At 40.2% G+C, this 18,078-nt stretch overlaps 1 protein-coding gene across 10 annotated transcripts in view; it reads left to right on the top strand.

The window, feature by feature from the left end:
- AGAP1 (ArfGAP with GTPase domain, ankyrin repeat and PH domain 1) overlaps positions 1-18,078 on the top strand; it is a 393,739-nt gene that overhangs the window by 184,029 nt on the left and 191,632 nt on the right. For all 10 annotated transcript variants that reach the window (XM_080399845.1, XM_080399846.1, XM_080399847.1 and 7 more), the window contains one exon: positions 14,292-14,419. In XM_080399845.1, the coding sequence (XP_080255971.1) occupies positions 14,292-14,419 (128 nt within the window). The remainder of the gene's footprint in view (positions 1-14,291; positions 14,420-18,078) is intronic.

An 18,078-nucleotide genomic window follows, 5' to 3' on the forward strand; every position in this document is an offset into this window, starting at 1 on the left:
ATCCTCTGCTTTCCGTGGAAGAAGGTGAAGCAGTGCGCTGCTGTCAGCCAGGCTTTGCGGGGTTGGTGTCAAGTGCAGAGAAACCAGGGCACTCACTCGGAGCGTGAGTGCTGGTCCCTGAGGACCCTGAATTTGGAAGAATTATTTTTGCAGAGCTGGTATAAGACTAAAAAGCTAATAGTTTTGGTAATACATGTGGGAATGCGTGTTCTTTTTGGTTTGAGTATAATAAACCCCAAGGTTTCGAAGCACATAAGATACTGCTGTCAGGTACCTTCTGGAGTGTCTCACCACATGCATGCCCTTTGAAAAGGCTGAAGATGATATTCAGGGTCACAAAACCAATTTTAAATTTAGAGCTTGAAGAAAAAGCCCGTGCCTATCTGCCCTTAATGAAGGAACATTATTGACAGATCCTGAAGAAATATTTTTTCCATAGAAAATTGGATTTTGTGCATAAAACTTGTTAATGTTAATAAAGACAGGTCATTTACTGGTTTCAAGTCATATATGCAAACTCCAAGAGATGTAGTGTGCTAGTGGCGCTTCTGTTGGTGAGACTTTTGTGTAAAAAAAATCATGAGGAGTAAATCAACTTCAGTTTAGCATATATACAATTGACTTGCTGTCATCATTTATGCCTCTTCTGATGGCTGATACAGTTGCTTGTGTCTTAGGCGTCATAATTTACAGTCTCATGGAAAGGTATGTTTAGATTTAAGCTGTGCAATAGTGTAACTAATGAGAAATATAGGAAATTTATAGCACTTGATGATTGATTGGATAAGTACCTAGACATTAATTGAAATCTGAGGACTCCCAGCTGTCTTTCAGGGTTTTTTTAAAAAAAAAAAAAAGGTCTTTTTGGACAAGGAAAACTATTGCTTTGTAGTATTTTGGAAGTACCTTTCATGTTGGCAGTAGAAAACATGGTTGGAATGAAAAAGTGGGAAGCTGGTAGAGTTTGTTTGGTGGTTGTTTTTTTTAATTTGCCAGTGTTTGGGTATCTAGTGTGTATCCCCTAATCAGCTGCATGAACTAATCAATTTGTACCTATAGCAGCACCACTTAGCTCCTTATTTTATAGTCTCAGTGTGACTTCAGTCACCTTTCCCTGAATTGTGCATTTTGGCCCCAATTCGGCGCAGCAGCTTGGCTGTAGTCAGCAGTTTCTGCTTATCTTCCCTGTCACTGTTTAGCAGAGAGGGACTCAGGCCTAACTGTTGTGTGACAAATTAGCTGGATAAATACTTTACGTTAATCTCTCCATTAATAACACCATTCAACCGGTCATCTCTAAAGAGACCGCACAGCTTTCTTCTGTGCTGTCATTCTGTAAATGTACCATTCTTGCTGAAGCTTAGTCTTGTGAAAATGTCTAAATTTTCCCATTAAGTGCTTAAAAAGTAATAAAACTAAAGCCATTAGCCTTCACTCGTCAGATCTGTATCAAGAGAAATATTCTTCAGCGCAATAAATCTGATCAAGTGTTCGACATTTATATCATTCGAATTCATTCTCTGGAAATGGACCTTTGAAGGTAAATTGCATTAAGTAGGGCAGTTTAAATTTTTAATACAATCTTATTGTAACTGTTAGCAAATGATTAAAGTGCAAAGGGGGGGCTTATATGTTTTGTGAGATTTATGTTAAATGCTATATGATGCTTCTACTCTGGCAGGTAACAGCTTTTATGACAGCTGAGTGTGCACAAACCCCACAAAAACAAATAAAGAATTTATCCTTCCTTAATAGAGTAGGTGACTTTATATCTACTGTTGGATTTGTGGAGATCATTTTAGGAATGGGATTTATTTCACCTGTGAGTGAAGCAGCGGCCTTGGTAACAGTAAGCTTAGCTGTTTTTCTAATGGGAATTAATGTGTCCGAGCGGCAGGTTTGAATGGCTCAGTGGACAACGAGCCCATCAGCTGAGGTGTTTTATTTAATCTCGTTTAGATCCATGGTGATGTGGTTTGAGGGAGGTTTTTCTTTACAGTACAAGAATATTGTTATATTTCTTGATTTTGCTGGTGAGCAGCGTATATAGCTTGCGCTTCAGAACCAGCGGTGTATTTGTGCATTGTTTGGATGTTGCTGCAGTGTTATTTTGCTTTGCACAGAGTATATGTTCTTACATTTTGTAACTTGTTTTTATACAGGAGATTGTCACCTTTGGGTGCAGCTGCATCAGGTTTGTAATAGTGAAGTGTAATTGTCTTAAAAGTACCTTGAATTCTTTTATTTGGAAAAATTCTGCCAGAGAGTCGTAACAGCGATGTGGTGTGTATCTAGTGTTCGAAAGCCATCAAACTGATGTTGTCCACAGATGCAGCACTCCTTGAAGACAGAGCTGCTGATGTTTGGGGCAGACAGTCAGGAGCCTGGAAATATTCTCCATGAGACACGATACCTGAGTTCTTTTTGGGTTTTTTGGGTTTTTTTTCTGAGGACAATATTCACATCTTGAGGAATAATATCCGTATTCGAAGTGAGGGAAGTAGCATTTGTTCAAATTATATAGTGGACGTAACTTTTTCGGCACATCCCAGGAGTCAAGTTAAAATGGAGAGAGCTGTCAGGGGTTTCGCTGACCCTCCAGAAAAGCACGGATGGCTCCCCCACAGGTAAACAGCCTGCTTTGTAGCATTTGGCCTGCCCTATGACTGTCTATGAGATGTGCCAGGAAGGCAGGGGAAGACAGAAATACCTCACCGTTTGTTTTAATCCATCACTACGGAGCTGAAGCGTGCCTTCAATTATCTGGTTGTATTAATCAAGCTGCAGCGTGGAGCAATGGCATCACGCTTGCATCACACAATGGCAGGGAAAGTGCGATGGCTGGAAAACGGGATAAAGGAAGTTTAGGAGACAAAACGCTGGGTTTGATTAAACATATGCATTACAACAACTTCGCTGATGCAAAGTTTGATATTAAAAAAATGGAAACAGAAGAGAACCAACTTCTTGACAACAGAGCCACCTCTGTGGATTTTTTCAGATAGATTATGGCTGCAAATGAATTGTGAAGCATGTTAGGGAAGTGCCACAGAGTACCAATGCAAAGTCATGAGTATTCAGTGGTTAAGTAGTTAACACCTAGATGTAACAGCATAAGTGAGGCTGGATGTTTAGATGCTAGCTAAAATGAGGTAGTTTCCTACAAGAACAAGTAACCGTTAGCAGAGCATCAGAAAGATGGATAGTATAGCTTGTGCTTGGAGTGCCCATTCTGTGGGTTTTTTCCTATCTTCCAGCCTCCTCGTACTCGTCTTGCAACTTCAGAGATTAGCATCTGTCTGCTTTCTGCCAATTCAGGCTGGAAAGGGAATTTGACAAAAGATCGTACACCATCTTGAGATGGAGCAAAACTGTAGACTGGGTCACCCAGGCTCGCAGTGAGCATCGACTCTGCACTGTGCTGTTAATCCTCCATGCAGGGGGTGCTAAATCCTGCCCTTACAGCATCCAAACTTGTCTCGCTTACAAACAAGCTCATTTTAGGGTTGTCGCAATACTTTAATATTTCAAGATACGTAACTTCTATTCACAAGTTACATTTTCTGCTCTGGCATACCGGGCACATGGCCCTTGTTTTGGGACCAGGTGCACCGTGTATGCAGGTGGTTCTGAGATCTCCAGGTGCAGTTGCACCTCTGGGTGCAGGGACTTTGGGCTGTTAGGAAACAATTTTAAATCATTTTGGGAGTTTAAAAAAATAATAATCATTGACAATTATAATGAAAATCCTGGGGGTTTGGCAACAAGGTGAACTTTTTCTGCACAGGTGAATTAGTAGAACTGTCTGAATGAGGCACAAGTTGAATTTGATCTAGTAAATGTGAATAAGTTTCTTTCTATAAGGATGGGTACGTCTGAGTTGCGGGAACGTAACCAGAAGCTTCCTGTCGCTTTGTGTCCTTGTCCCTGCGCTATCAGTGAGCTTACTGGGTGTGCTTAAGTCTTCAGAAAGTAAAAATGTTGTCTATGAAAACAGTAATTTGACAGCATGACCCACAAAATAGGCTTTCCGTGAAACTACTTCAAAATGTAAATATGAAGTTGCTTGCCAGGTGGTAAAATTCTTTAGCACAGTAAGGTTCTACGTTATTTAATTCTGTGTTTTGACGTGGTTAATAATATACAACGATACTGTGCTGAAGAATTTCATTCTTTAAAGGATATTTTTTTAAAAAAACAGTTTATTTATAGGCATTTCATGAAACCCGTCAATTTGACATCATTATATTTGAATCTGCTGTTTTCTGTTTGTGGGGTTATGGTTTGGGGGTTTTGGGTTGTTTTGGTTTCGACTTTTTTTTTTAACCTTTGTATGGGAAATAACAGGATTTATGACTTCATTCCATTGCAATGGAAAGATCAGCGTTGTTGCATGATTTACTGGCTGGGTGAATCTATGTGCAAAAGTCTTTACCTGTGTGTTTGACATGGTGTTTGCCTTATAAATCCTTAAGCCATATGCTTCTACTTGCAACACAGTTCCAGCAGTGAGGAAAACGTAGGTTTAGTTTTTAAATTTCTTTACATGCCAGATGCTCTCCAGATTTAGTGCGTTGATTGATGTATTTGCTTATCTAATCTTGGGAGACAATGATTTGCATCAAAGTTGGAAATAAGTGATATGCAGTGTTAATCATAGTTACCTGGGGAGGAAAAAAGGCATATACTGGCATTCATGAGAGATATTTATCAGTGAATCTTGTTTATTTTTGTATCTGCTAAAACAAGAACAGTTGTTATTTCTGAGAGCCAGAGCTGAAATGCATAATTCGATGAAGGCATCGCACAAACCCAAAGGTGCCAGTAAGGTGTGGTTTTAAATTTATTTTAAGGAGAATTTTATTAAATTCTTTTAGAAACATTAACACTGAACTAACCCATTGTATCTGAACTTGATTATTCAGCACGGTGATTGTGGAAGAGTGTTTTTCAGTATAAAATTTGTGTGTTCATATGTGCATTTCCTATTTACTTGTATTGTGACATAGTGTAATGGTTCTTAAAAGTATAAACCAACTATAATGAATCTGCCAACTTTTTTCCTTGTAGCGTACCTGATGTTCAGTGTATACATTTCTTCTGTTAGTTAACTACAGCCAGGGTGAGCTTGAACTTGCTTTGAAGAGCCTGCTCCGCTACAAGTGGGCTTGCTGCTGGGCAGTGTGTTAGCCCATCGTTCCCAGAAGAATGTCAATGGGTGTATCAAACCATCGTCTATAGCTTGAAGTTGTAACCATCCCACCTTAGAGAAGGTGAAGTTAATACAGGTCAGCAAAGTATACGGTATTACTTACCCTGCTTTGTTCGTGTTTTGCAGAAGTTGTGTTTCTAGCTTCATAGCTGTGTACTTGGCTGTTCTGGCAATCTTTTTTTCGTTTCACAATTAACGAGAGTAGCCTTGACTTTGTTCCATCCTGAAGGTAACTGTTTATTACAGACGGCATTTAAATCCCTCAAGTCATAGGAGCAATCACCTAATAGCTTCGTTTCAGGCAAATTAACAGCCCTACAAGGTAATGGAGACATAAATGAAGATAAATTTGTTTTAATATAATGAGATAAAGGGAATTCAGGTAAGAATTGGATCCTATATTAAAATTTGTCTTCCTATTTTGGGAGCAACTTTGAAGCTCTTAGTGGATTAATCTTAAATAAGCTTCTGTCTACTTTATAGCTTTATATTAAAATAGATACCACAAGGAAGATATCGTGTTAATTGGAGAAGGCAGTCTTCTCTGTCAGTGTATGGTATTCACTCACACCTAGTGAAGGATTTTGCTTCTTATTAGAAACTTGTGACAACAGACATATAGCAGTACGTCTGAAAGATTAATTTATTTGCATAATTTTACCTGCATAGTGTAAGAGTGTAAGCTTCTCTCCAGCTTAGGAAACCGAGTGGCTTTATTTAGCATTACCAAGTTAACACGTCTTTTTAAAGGTTTTGGAAAACAGTATCCAGTGTTACTGTGATTTCAAAAGCGATGCACAAATTCAGTATTTAACAGTGAGGGAAGCGGAGAGTTACTGAGTCTCCAGAAATAAACCTCTGGAAGCTCAGGGTTTTTCATGTTTCTTCCATGTCCTGAGAGTGTAGGTACAGGCTGCAGGGAGAAATTACGCTGTCATTGGCAGCAGTACAGGTTCGGGTAGGGAGGGCAGGAATATTTGCTGCTTGTCTTTCCACGGTGTGAAATTGTGGTGGAGATGCCTCTGTTCTTGTCCAGCTGTTTTAATGGCATGTTACCTTTTGACTTGCCAGCTGAAATTGTTGCATTTGCTTTGGCGCTGGCATTGTTTAATACCATGTCTCCTGTAGTTTGTCTTTCTTGAAACCCGTTCTAATGTTTTGACCCTTTGGAACCTGCCAAAGCAGGTAGTTTCACATAGCAGAATAGATTAATAGGACTGAAAATGAGTACAGTGGTTTAAACAGGTACCTGCTTACCTTATTCGCACTGGGAAAGAGGCACATCTCATCTGAAATACCTTCCTTGGTAACCAGAAGGCTGCCTTGAGATGCTTCTTTTCCTAGGCTGTATAGGCGCTTGAGAAGTACAGGCAAATAATGCAAGTACAGGGAAATAATGCAAGAGTGAAAGCTGTCTGGTTTATATGGCTACCCAGCACTTCAAAGTAAAGTGTGCTTTAGTCAAGTAGTAAAAACGCAGGTATCGTGTATGTGTGTAATTAACTTGTTTTAAATAGTAAAGATTTGTTAACTAAGCACTTTGTCCTGTAAAAGTTCCTAATGCTTCTGGTAACTGGCGCTATTAGATACTATTATTTTTTTTATCAGATGGTTTGCCTCTTCTTGCTGTGCAGGGTCAGAGGTAAGTACCTGCACGCTTCATTTTCCCACCCTTGTTGGTCGTGCTGTAAAGCAAAATAGCAGTTACCCTGGCAAGGACCACTCTAGTCTGTTAGAGCATTCAGTGGATTTGTGTTCAGGGCAGGATAACTCATCTCTGCAGGTATGGCTCTACAGCACACTGTTTCTGCGGGGAAAAATAGCTGAAGAAATTTCTGGCCTTATGTTGTGCTCATACCAGCTGATTGCTAGATCACTGAAAGGACCTGGATTAAAAGGTTCTGAAGCTAATTTTCCTGCTAGAAGTGGCATCTCGTGCAACTACAAACTACGTTGTGAACTGCTTGCATTGGCTTTATAGATGATGTTCTTGCACACAGGAATACAGTGCAAAATTGACTACTAATGATGTTGCGTGGAACAGCTTAATCGTTGGGAAGAGCTGAAACGGAAAAGAGTTCTGAGTATGAGACTTAAAGGTGGTTTGTTTGTTTTTTTAAAATATATTGACATGTAATGGAGGGTTCCCTTGGCAGGAGTGTGCACGTTGTGATACAGAGCAGTACTGCAATTACGCTTCTGTGCTGCGTGCAGACGCCTGGATCCTCTTGTGCCCTGCAATGGTGAGCTGGCCTACAAACAGGCCAAGAAGTTCCCCTTAACGCATTTGTGATTTTTTTTTTGTTTGTTTTTTGGGGTGAGTTTTTTTTGTTGTTTTAGTCTAGTAATGGAAAATAGTGAATTTGTACTGGCAACACATTTAGGACATGTGCAAATACGTACTGGCTTCCCCCGGCCTCAGAAATTGCTACATCCAAGCCCAAAGCCTACAGGTGCCCAGTACTTGTTTCTGTATTACAGCTGCCACATGGTATGCCAAGATCTCCTTTTAAACAGAGAAGTATAAAGGTTGTTTAGCCTAAAAAATGAATTGAATTTAAAATAACAAGCACAATGGCCTTAATAGTGGATACTTAAGTTAATGTTTCCCATTCAAAAGCATTTGTGGTTAGTGCTTGCTCTTGAAGTTATTACTGCTTCGCCTGTAATATGTAATTGTGGAATAAATTTATTTTTATTGAACACTTATAGTAAACATGGAATATTATGCTAAAACGCAGCTGCCGTAAATATGTAAGCTGCTATATATCTTAACTTCCCACGAATTTTATCATTTAAACGGCGAATCAGATTTCTTAAGTAAGCCTCATGATGAAACGTTAATTGCCTCCTACCTAAAAATATCACTGTGGCCTTTGACTTTACAGTGAGAACGTGCCCTTTTCAGAGGTGAAGTACAGTGCATATATTGTGCAGCCTTCCTTATAAATCATCATTTTATCAAGCATCTTGTTTAGTACCAGTTGCAGCGAGGTTAATATTACATGCTTTTTGTATGCAGAGATCTTTTGATGGCCTGTGAAAGCATCGAATCAGTAGCTGCCATAAATGTTACTCCAACCTGCAAGGTTTTTTTTTTGACGGGGGGGAGGAAAATAAAATTTTGGCATAGCATTTCAGAAGGCCAACATTCCTTTTCAGGGATCTGGCTCGTGTTAGGCAGAGCACTTGGGTTTCATTGAAAATTATTTCTTCACCTTCTACAGATTGCTAATGGGTGATGTGAGTTGAACAGAGACTTTCCACAACAATACAACGTAGTTTGTCATTCAAAGTGATCTGTGAGTATGGGGGGAGTGTTGTTTTAAGATGAAAGGTTATCTTTGTGTAAACTTTCAGGTTTGGGGCTTTTTTCGCCCAGCGGTTAAAATAGATATTCATGAGCGTTTATCCCTTGTTATTTTTCATCCAGCCATGAGTATTCCAACTTTGGCTGAAAGCTATTTTCTGTCTGTCAATAAGTGGAAGAAAATTTACTGCATGGTTCTTGCATTCGCATCTTTTGCACAAAGTGGCAGGTTTTAACCGAACCTGGCGTTTACTCATACTTGGGCACAGAGTGGAGATAGAGATAAATGGTCTTACACATGTTTTTATGAGAAACCAATTTTGATTTAAATTAGTGGTAATTCGGTAAGACCATTTGCATCTCCTAAATATGCAATGCTTTTGGACTGGTGGTAACTGAGAAGAGAAATATCACCAGATGTTACAGGTGTTGTATGCCTGGAGTCTTCCCTTTTATTACTTCAAGCGTTCCTTGGTAAAAAACAACGTAAAGGGCGCAGCAGTGATGCTATTCCCTGCCTTTTGGGAAAGAGCAGTGATCAGGTTGTTGATACCTCTGGACGTTTTCCAGGACCCATCTTAAATCTTGGAAAAGATCAAGTCTCGGGCTAGGTGAGGTTTCCCTAAGAGCATCTATTGTGGGATGCAGAGGTACCTTTGTGTTTTCGGTTTTAAGAGGTGTGGAGCTAGATGAGACAGTCTTACCTTGTGTCTTGAACTTCTTGTAAGGAGTATTTCCCCCCCAGGTCTGTCTCTGCCTTTATTGTCCTTACACTTGAATGAAGCTGTGCTAATGAGATTTTAGAGACCCGGCTGCCCCTGCCAAAGCAGCCTCACACTGCACAAGAAGTTGACATGTGAACAACCCTTTGAACCAAGGAAAGACAACTCTGTCAGAGCAGTTACTCTGGCAACAGTATTTCTAATGGTGATTAGCTCCGAAATGGAGCACAAAGAGGAGTCGGTTCATTATGGAGGTGCAGCTCTGGGTTTCGGGGAGAGGAGGTGACCTGCTATTCCTCCCGCGAGTGAATTTAGTCCTCTTGATCGTCAGCCCCACGCCGTCTGGAGCAGAATAGGAGAGCTCTGTTTGGCAAAAATTAGCAGATGGGTAAATTTTTCCCTTGTGCAAATGGAAACGGCGGTGGTTTGCCTGCAGATCTGCTGAGCTGGAGTGCGGAAACGTTGCTTTTCAGCTCAGACTGCCGGACCACCGTGCTTTCTTGCTTAGTGGTACGGTCCTTCCCCGAAACGATCCGGTGAGAAGTTAGCAGGGGCTGCTTACGAATGAGTGGTTTGACTAACAAAAAGTAGCATTTGAGATGAAAGTGGCAGGGGGTGGGAAGGTTAATTTTGTTTTGGTGAGCTAGGTCAGGCATGGAAGAAGAGGCATTCAAGTCAAGAGCTTTTTCTCCAAACTTGGGACGTTTTATTCATCTTGCAGACCAGGAATTTCACATGCTTCTAATTAACAAGGCCTTAAAGCAAAATATAACTTCTAGTCATTCTGGCTTGTGAAATGAAGTTTAAATATATAAGGAATAAGCGTCAGTCTTCAAAGACCGAGTATTTGCTAAGTATCAGTTCTCCTGGTTTATAACTCCAAATATCCTTGGCGTCTCCCTGTTTATTTGCAGAAGAGTTTGTGACTTTGCAAATAAATTTCATTTTGCTTTTCATACTACAGATAGATGGCTTACAATAAAACAAACTCTCTGAAATTGATACCTGAATTGAGTATATAAGTAGAGAGAATGCAGTTGGTTTTTAAAAATAGTTGAAATGCTTGTCGCTATCCTGATTATTTCTTGTATCTGCCACAGATTAAGTCGGTGTTCATCTGTTTTAGAAACATATTTTAGCAAGTATATTTAGATTAAGTTCAGAATCACTGAATCATCTTTGGGATGAGATGGAACCTGAGAGCTCTGGGGCAAAAATACTCTGCTTTCTTGCATTCTCTATTCACTTTATAGAACAACGTTTGTTTTAATTGTGCAGCTTTCTCTGTACTGACATTTCAATTACAGGTGCTTCAGTATTAATCTGAAGGTTTTAACTCGGAGTAGCCTTAAATTGGTTAATGAAGTACACTAGCTGGCTTTCATTAACAGGAGAAAAATGTTTGCATATGGCTGCAGCTTATCTCAGGAGTTCCTGTATTTATTGCTGTGTATTTTTCAGTGAAGATCCTACCTAGCCACTAGGCTGCCTAAAGTGTTATGGTTGTGGTACTGCCTTCTGGACAAAAAAAACCCCAACAACAACAAAAACCAAAACCAAAAAAAACCCAAAAAAAAAAAAAAAACAACACCAAAACAAAAGCAAAACAAACCATATTTTTGAATATTTTGATGCACTGACAAAGTTGACTGTAAATCCAGTGTGAACTTGTAGATAGTTGTGGAAACAAAATGCGTTGGTTTAAGGATTTTTCCTACCACCACTAAGCTGTTAATGAGTGATCACTTTGAGTCCTAACAAAGATACAATAACAGAAATGGGTTGCAGGCTGAACAAGCAATATAGTGTGGCTGTTCTCTGGATCTGGTGTTAGTTCTTATAATTATGGTGTATTTCTCTTTTGCTACACAACCATTTAACTGTGGTTTTTTTTCCTCACTAACTACTGTGTCTGAAGATGTCAGCAGCAGGAGTTGGCAGATCTGTGGGGTTTTCAGTGCTAGGCATTTTAAGTTTTGTGTATTTCAGGGCTTTCTTCTCTGGAATAGAAGATGTAGAAAATGTGAATTTGCAGCAGCACTGCTGAGGAGATATGTGCTGAACCCCTTTTATTGACTTCTGATGGGCAAGATTTAGGTTTCATCTCTTCTCTCAAGGTAGCTGTAGAAAAAGCACAGTAGGTCTTTTGACAGTCCAGCGATTGCCCCACAGATGATCAGTCATGTCTTTCATATGTTGCAAACTTTGAAGGGTCAGGGTACTCCTTTAGGTACTTCTGAAGCTCGTATCACCATCATATCCAAGGGCAAGTAGCCCTGAGCACTTGAATATTGAATGCAATCTAATTATGGAGTGGCAGCTACACGACTGCAATGAAAGAAGCAAAAACTGTTTGGTGTCTCAAAGGAGAGCGGGTTGCCTAATGAAGAGAGGGGAGAGGCAGGAGGAACCGTGCTCTGGCGGGGGATATTAGTCTGGTTGCCGAAATGGAGGGGGAATTAGGAAGGTTTGGCAGCTCAGAAGGGGATTTTCATTAGGGGGCACATCATTTTTCTAACGGAGGGAAGAGCTAAGAAATTTGAGGCTAAGAATGGTCTTGTCTAGAATTTGTAGCACAATTTTAAGTAGGCAACATTAGGTCTTCTGCTGCAATTTTACCATTTATACGGCGCACAGGATAAATTACCCTTCATGCTGCTCTGTGTAAGGTTTAGTTTCCAGCTGCTTTGTGGATTATTCTTCACATTTCTAGAGTAACAAGTTGTGGGCTTTTTTGCTTTTTAAAATGTATTTATTTTTTTTAGTGTCTGCTTTCATAGAACTTGGCTAGCGTTCAGGTTGTGGGTTTGAATAGGTGAATTCAGACTATCCTGGGGTTTTTTCTGGTTTTTTCCTTCGCCTTCTGAGAATGATAATTTGGCAAGACTGTATTGTTTGTGTTAATGTGATGGCACAAACACACCTATATTCAGGTTGAAGGAAAGAGGTAAATATTTTCTTTGACTAATTACCTCTCTCATGTGAGAGTGGAGCTTTCGCTGAGAAAGTAGTTTTCATTCATGTGTGGTTTTAATTCAGTTTTGGTCTTAATTTAGGTCTTTACCACACATGATGAAGACAAATCCATGTGCATATGTTAAAATCTGACCTTCGGTTTGCTCTCTGTATTCACTAATGTGTTTTAAAATATTTTAATGTATGGCTTTCCAGGCTCCAGATCAATAAACCAATGGCTCTGAAATGACAGAGTGCTACGATATTCCTCTGTAATTTAAACATGATTAGCTGATGAAGGTTATGATCAATATGCCAGGGAAAGATAAATTAATTGATATCATCCTTTCAGGATGATAAGAGGCCTATTGGAGGTGGGATGTAACTAATGAAGCTGCTGCTTCATATATATAAGCCATTTTTTATACAGTGTATTCTCACTAAATCATGGTTATGCCATCATTCATTTACATGAAAAACATAAGCCACAGACCAGTTTGTTATTAAAATTGCATTCATTTGAGAAGAAATTGTATGCTTACACTGCTAAACAATATCTCTGCCTGCGTTATAATGTATTGAGGGAAAAAATCTTGGAATTTACATAAATATCTTTTTGTATTTTCTGAACAAGACAGATTGAATGCTGTTGGTTTAATTACGGCAAGTTTCTGTGCGACGACTTTTTAAGTAGATGCCAATAGTTGTTGCTGTTCTGCCTGATTGACTGGTCTTGGTGGAGACCATGCCAGTGACTATGTTCATGAAGTGCTTCACTTTGTGGAGATTGCTGCATGCAAGGAAGATAAATTTCACAAGTAGTGCTTTTTAAAAAAATTTTAGTACTGCTTTTGGTTAGCCATGACACTGGTTTCTGTTTCTGAAGACTGAAATTTTGATTACTTCTTAATTTGTGACCTAAAAGGTAGGCAACAAATACAGCATTAAGGATTTTATTTTTAAGTATTTGTGAGCTAAAAAGAACTCTTTCCAAAGGCCTTAGCTGAATAGCAGATTGAACTGAAATGCAAGTGTATCAAAGAAATTACTGAAATAGTGTGACTCCTTTAAAACTGAAAAATTAGGGACACGTGTGGAAGTTGCTGCATGTCGTATCAGATATCTTTCCATTTTTTGTTGTGAGTCTGCTAATCTGTATATAGAGATGTTAGTGACTCTGATCCCTGTATCCTTTTCCTTTACTTGTCGAAGAAGATTCCTTAGTAAATTGCAAAATAAATTCAGCATTTTTCTGGCTGTACTAGTGCTGCTAAGTAGTAAAAGTTAAAACTAGAAGTCGTGATACAGCTTCTTTCCGTAATGAATTTGAACGGACGGTGATGTGTGGCAACACAAATCCAGGTACTCTGTGTCGGGGACCCTTTATCAGTTTCATTACTTTGTTTGTTTCAAATACTTTAAATTTGTGATTGCCAAAACTGATTGTCCTAATGCAGCTTCTGGTAATTAAGAAAAGTCCACCTAATTCCTCAGCAGCAGAGAGTGCACACCACCTTGTAAACCAAACCTGCTTGGACTGGGAGTGAGTGATAGCTTTCCTAGTGAACCGGCATTCTGTGATGTAGGACACCTTCCAGGGCTGTATCAGTAAACAGCACTGAGATGCGCTTGAACTAGGTTGGTAGTCAAGTGTTGCTTATACTTATCTTCTGTCTGCAAGAAGAACATCCCAAAGAAGAATGGAAAATGTGTATTACCATAAGCTTTGCTAGTGTGGTGTTAGAAGCACCTAGTGGACTTAGAGCATTCCTGGTATTGCTTTCTGTAACTTGTACACCTACCTTTTCCCCTTCGGATTGAACGTTGCTGGTTCTCTGGAGCTCACCTGGTAGAGCGAGAGTACTGGGGCAATTTCATCCGTGTGCAGAACAGAGTCAGTCTCTCACATGGAGCATGTTGTGGAAAAACACCATCTGTCATCTGAATCGGATGTGTTACAATGAATTTTTGGAGCAGGCTTTGGCAACGGAACACCGTGTCTTGTGTATTACGCATTCTATGTATTTTTGACATGCCATGTTTTCCAGTATGTGCTGTAGCTTACCCACCTGTATGTTTTGTTTTTCTTTAGTTGCTCAGAAGATCGTTGCAACTAGGAAGAAGCAGCAGCTCTCAATTGGACCCTGCAAATCCCTACCAAACTCTCCAAGCCACTCCTCTGTGTGTTCTGCCCAGGTTTCTGCCGTACATATCAGCCAGGTACAGACTATGATGAATGCTTGTTTGAAAAATGAGCTGATAGCTTGCTTTTCATCTAATGTATTTAATGCCAGTGCTTTTTTTACTGCTTGATACGTAGTTGCTTTGTGGTTGTCTTTTTTTTTTTTTTTTTTTTTTTTTTGAAAGGTATTGGTGATCTGTAGCTTGAAGCAATTTTTTTTTTTTTAATTGGCTTGACTTTGTTTCAAGAAGCTGCTGCAGTAAAATAGTTTGGCTTTAAAGCCATCTTTGATGGTCCTGATTTATGCCCAGCAACCTGCTGTTCTGAGTAGGCCCATTGTTACGATCGCAGGATTTGCTGTACTGTGTTTTAAAATTACCTCACTATGTTTTTGCTTATTGTTCTCATTCAGTTGTGTGCTGAGCGATAATAGCTGGTGTATCTCAGTGGTTAGCGTGCTGGAATTTTACATTTGTGAGCACTGTGCACAGCTGTAATTGCCTGTCTCAGTTATGCTCAGTTGAAATGATTCCCCTTTAATGACATAGCGATACATACGTTGCTATTGGCTTGTAGATACTATGTGTAAAACCACAACAAAACGCTACCTTTAATGTATGGCAGGAAAGTGGTGGCCTTGAGGATCTTTTTGGAAACATACGGTTAATACCAAAATTTTCTAACTTTCACAGTTTTTACCCACATATGGTAATACACTCTCCTATATGTCCCCTTCCTCAAAGTGACTGTCTCTGTGGACGTTCTCAGTTAGGATGTACGTAAGCCCTGTCATTCAGACCCAAGACCTTTGCAGCCAGGCAGATTGTGTTCCCGCGCTGCTCTCGCTCTCGGCAGATGGATGTATAGGGCCACCATCATTTTGACCCTTACAGTCTGTGGCCAGAGCTGTGGCCCCGTGTCCTATAGCAGTCTGAAATGTTAGGTATCCACCAGGTCTCCTGGCATGTGTTCCAGTCAATAATATGCCAATAATGTCTTCTAAAGTGATGTTGCAGTCCTGAGCCACCCATGTGAGGTTTTGTTTTATCTATGGACCTTTCTGCCACACTGAGAGTGTCTGCTTTCTGGCAAAAAGCAGTAGAGTGAAGAAGTTTTCTATCTTTGGGGAAAAGCTTTTGTTGTCTTACATTTTTTTTGTCCCCTTTTTTCCCACTTTGTTTTTAATTTGAGGTGTTACTGTGTTCTGAAAACACTCTTGAGGTTTATTCCACAGGGTAAGGTCTCTGGTTTATCGGTGGTCTTGGGCACAGGAGACCAGCCACTTAGTGGAAACTTCTGCCATTGGGTTACCTTTAAAGATGCATATGCTGGTTTGGTCTTGGAATTCTTTGCTCTGAGATGTTCTGCCCTGAGCTGAACCCAAATACCAACCTCAGACTGTGACTCTCACTTCTGCTGATTATGCCAAAAGAAAATACTCACGTTCAGACCCCCCTTTCTAAAGCAGGTGTTAGGGTACATGGCTCTTTTGAAGAACCCTGGTACCTTCTGGTGAAGTACAAGTTCCTCATATGGAAGAGGTTCTCCCCTTTCTTGTTGTATGTGACATGGACTGTTCCCTCAGCCGCTCTCTTTCTGACCAGTCCACTGCTCAAGTGCTTGAACTAACCCTCTGTGTGAAATGCTTTTCTTCCAAACAATTTTCTCTGGGTACTTGTGTCTGTTCGTACTTCTAGACCGAGAAGAATTATGCTGCCTGCAGGGACTAGCTGAGACCCACCCTATTCAGTGGTGAAAGAGGAAACACGCTGTCACAGAAATGCGGGCAACACGTGGCACTGTTTCCAGTACTGACCTTACTCTTGGATCCGAGAATGTCCTAGTTTATTATTATGGTTTTCCAAGACTTTCTAAGGAGGATAGATGATGCTTTGTACAACCCAGTCTTAGCCACCTGCATCTCAATGCTCTGCATTGTCTTAGAGCAGTTGCAGTCACTCTTGTTAATGAATCAGGTTTGATGAAGAACATGAAATATCTAGGCTCTCACTGGTTTCCTACCCAAGTCTCATTTGGAAGCCAACAGCAAACAGCAAATTCTAGACAAGTACTTCACCTATGCAGCAAAGTTCTTGCCAGTGATAAAGACTGTTTGGGAAAATCAAGACAAAGTAGCTTTTGTGATAAGGATCCTTACAATCTGTTTCAATAAAAATGAAATAATGTTCTTTACTGCCTTTACCAGCTGGCATAATTATCTAAAGGGGCAACTGCAACACCAGTCAAAGAAGTTTGTCTTCCGAGACTGATGTCATGTCTAAAAGTATAGGCCATAAATCTGTTTCATGTCTCAACCCCTTTGTGCTACACTTAAAGGCAGTATGACCTTGTTTAAGGAAAGGAAGCTGAATCCTTATCCTAGACTTAAAAGAACTTTGCAACTGCAATTCCAGGTTTAAGATGATCTGGGGGAAGATTTACCATCTCTGATCTTGGCTGGAAGACTGGCTGGTGTCTTGCCCTTTAGAACATCTCTTTTGACGTAATGATGTTTCACTGAAGATTTCCTCCATGAATCAGAAATGTTATCATTACAGTGCCCTGCCACTTGCATTCTCCACGGGAGTGAAGGCCTTCAGAAGCAGTGGTTACACGGATCACTTCAGATAAAGTCAGATATTGTTCCTTCTCTGGTTGGATCACTCTGGCGATCTTAACTCCTGCAAACTGTCCGGATGACATTGCAGTCAAGAGCTTAGGCTTGAGAGAAAAGAAGAAATAAGTGTCACTTTACCCAGTCTAGTCTTTAGCATGTCTTGGGGGAAATTCTAAGGCTTAATACCAACAAGGGCTTCTCTACCCAGTAGTTTCAGTTTTCGAGTGGTGGAAGACTTGTTGGTGTGTTTGGATGCATATCGATACTCACGTCCAGCAGTCCGAGGTGGTGATCGCCCGGGTCACATCTTCCAGAAAATGCTCTCAGATAGATCTATACTTACGCACTTCCTGTATTTCTAGAGGCCTGTTACACAGCATGAGATGCTGCCTGTTCCAATGACAGAACCCACTTGCGTTTGCAGTAGGTGCTATTGCTTTTTGCTTCTCTGACTTCTTGTTTACAATGCATGTATGTCAGTGAAGGTGAGGGTGGAAACCTTTGATAGCCAGAGTCAATAATCCTGGGTGCAAGTGCTTCACATACATACGTTGGCTTTCAGGGCAGCCCAGAATGCATGCAAAGAATTTTATTATTAAAATCCGAGGGTATCATTCATGATTCGTGATGGACAGAGCTATTGTATACTCTGTCAACAAGAAGGATGGTATAATACTGCTTATATTCTGCTAGGAAACAATTAATCTGTCTGATGCATTGAGAAGTATTTCAGTCAACAGCTCACCTTTTGTTTTTTTCTGAGCGCTACAAGGGGTAGACTGAGCTGTTTTGAGAGCAAGAAGTGTTGTTTAGTGTACTGAAGGCCTCTTACCAGCCACAGGGCATCTTGGGAAAGGTCTTTTTACTTTGGCCATCAACAAGAGATGCATACCAGGTGATACAGACTTCTCTATCTAGTGTCCTCCCCATCTCTATCCCACCTTTCAGTCCTCTCACACCCCCGCCCCTTGCCAGTCTTTCTAGGCATGATATGCTTGTAGACCATGCTAAATCTTATTTCAGTATAGGATGAGTTCCCCTTACATCACAAAACCACATAGGCATTCCTTCCCCCTGAAC

Source organism: Falco punctatus, assembly GCF_963210335.1.
Source record: "Falco punctatus genome assembly, chromosome: 8".
Classification (NCBI taxonomy): Eukaryota; Metazoa; Chordata; class Aves; order Falconiformes; family Falconidae; genus Falco; species Falco punctatus.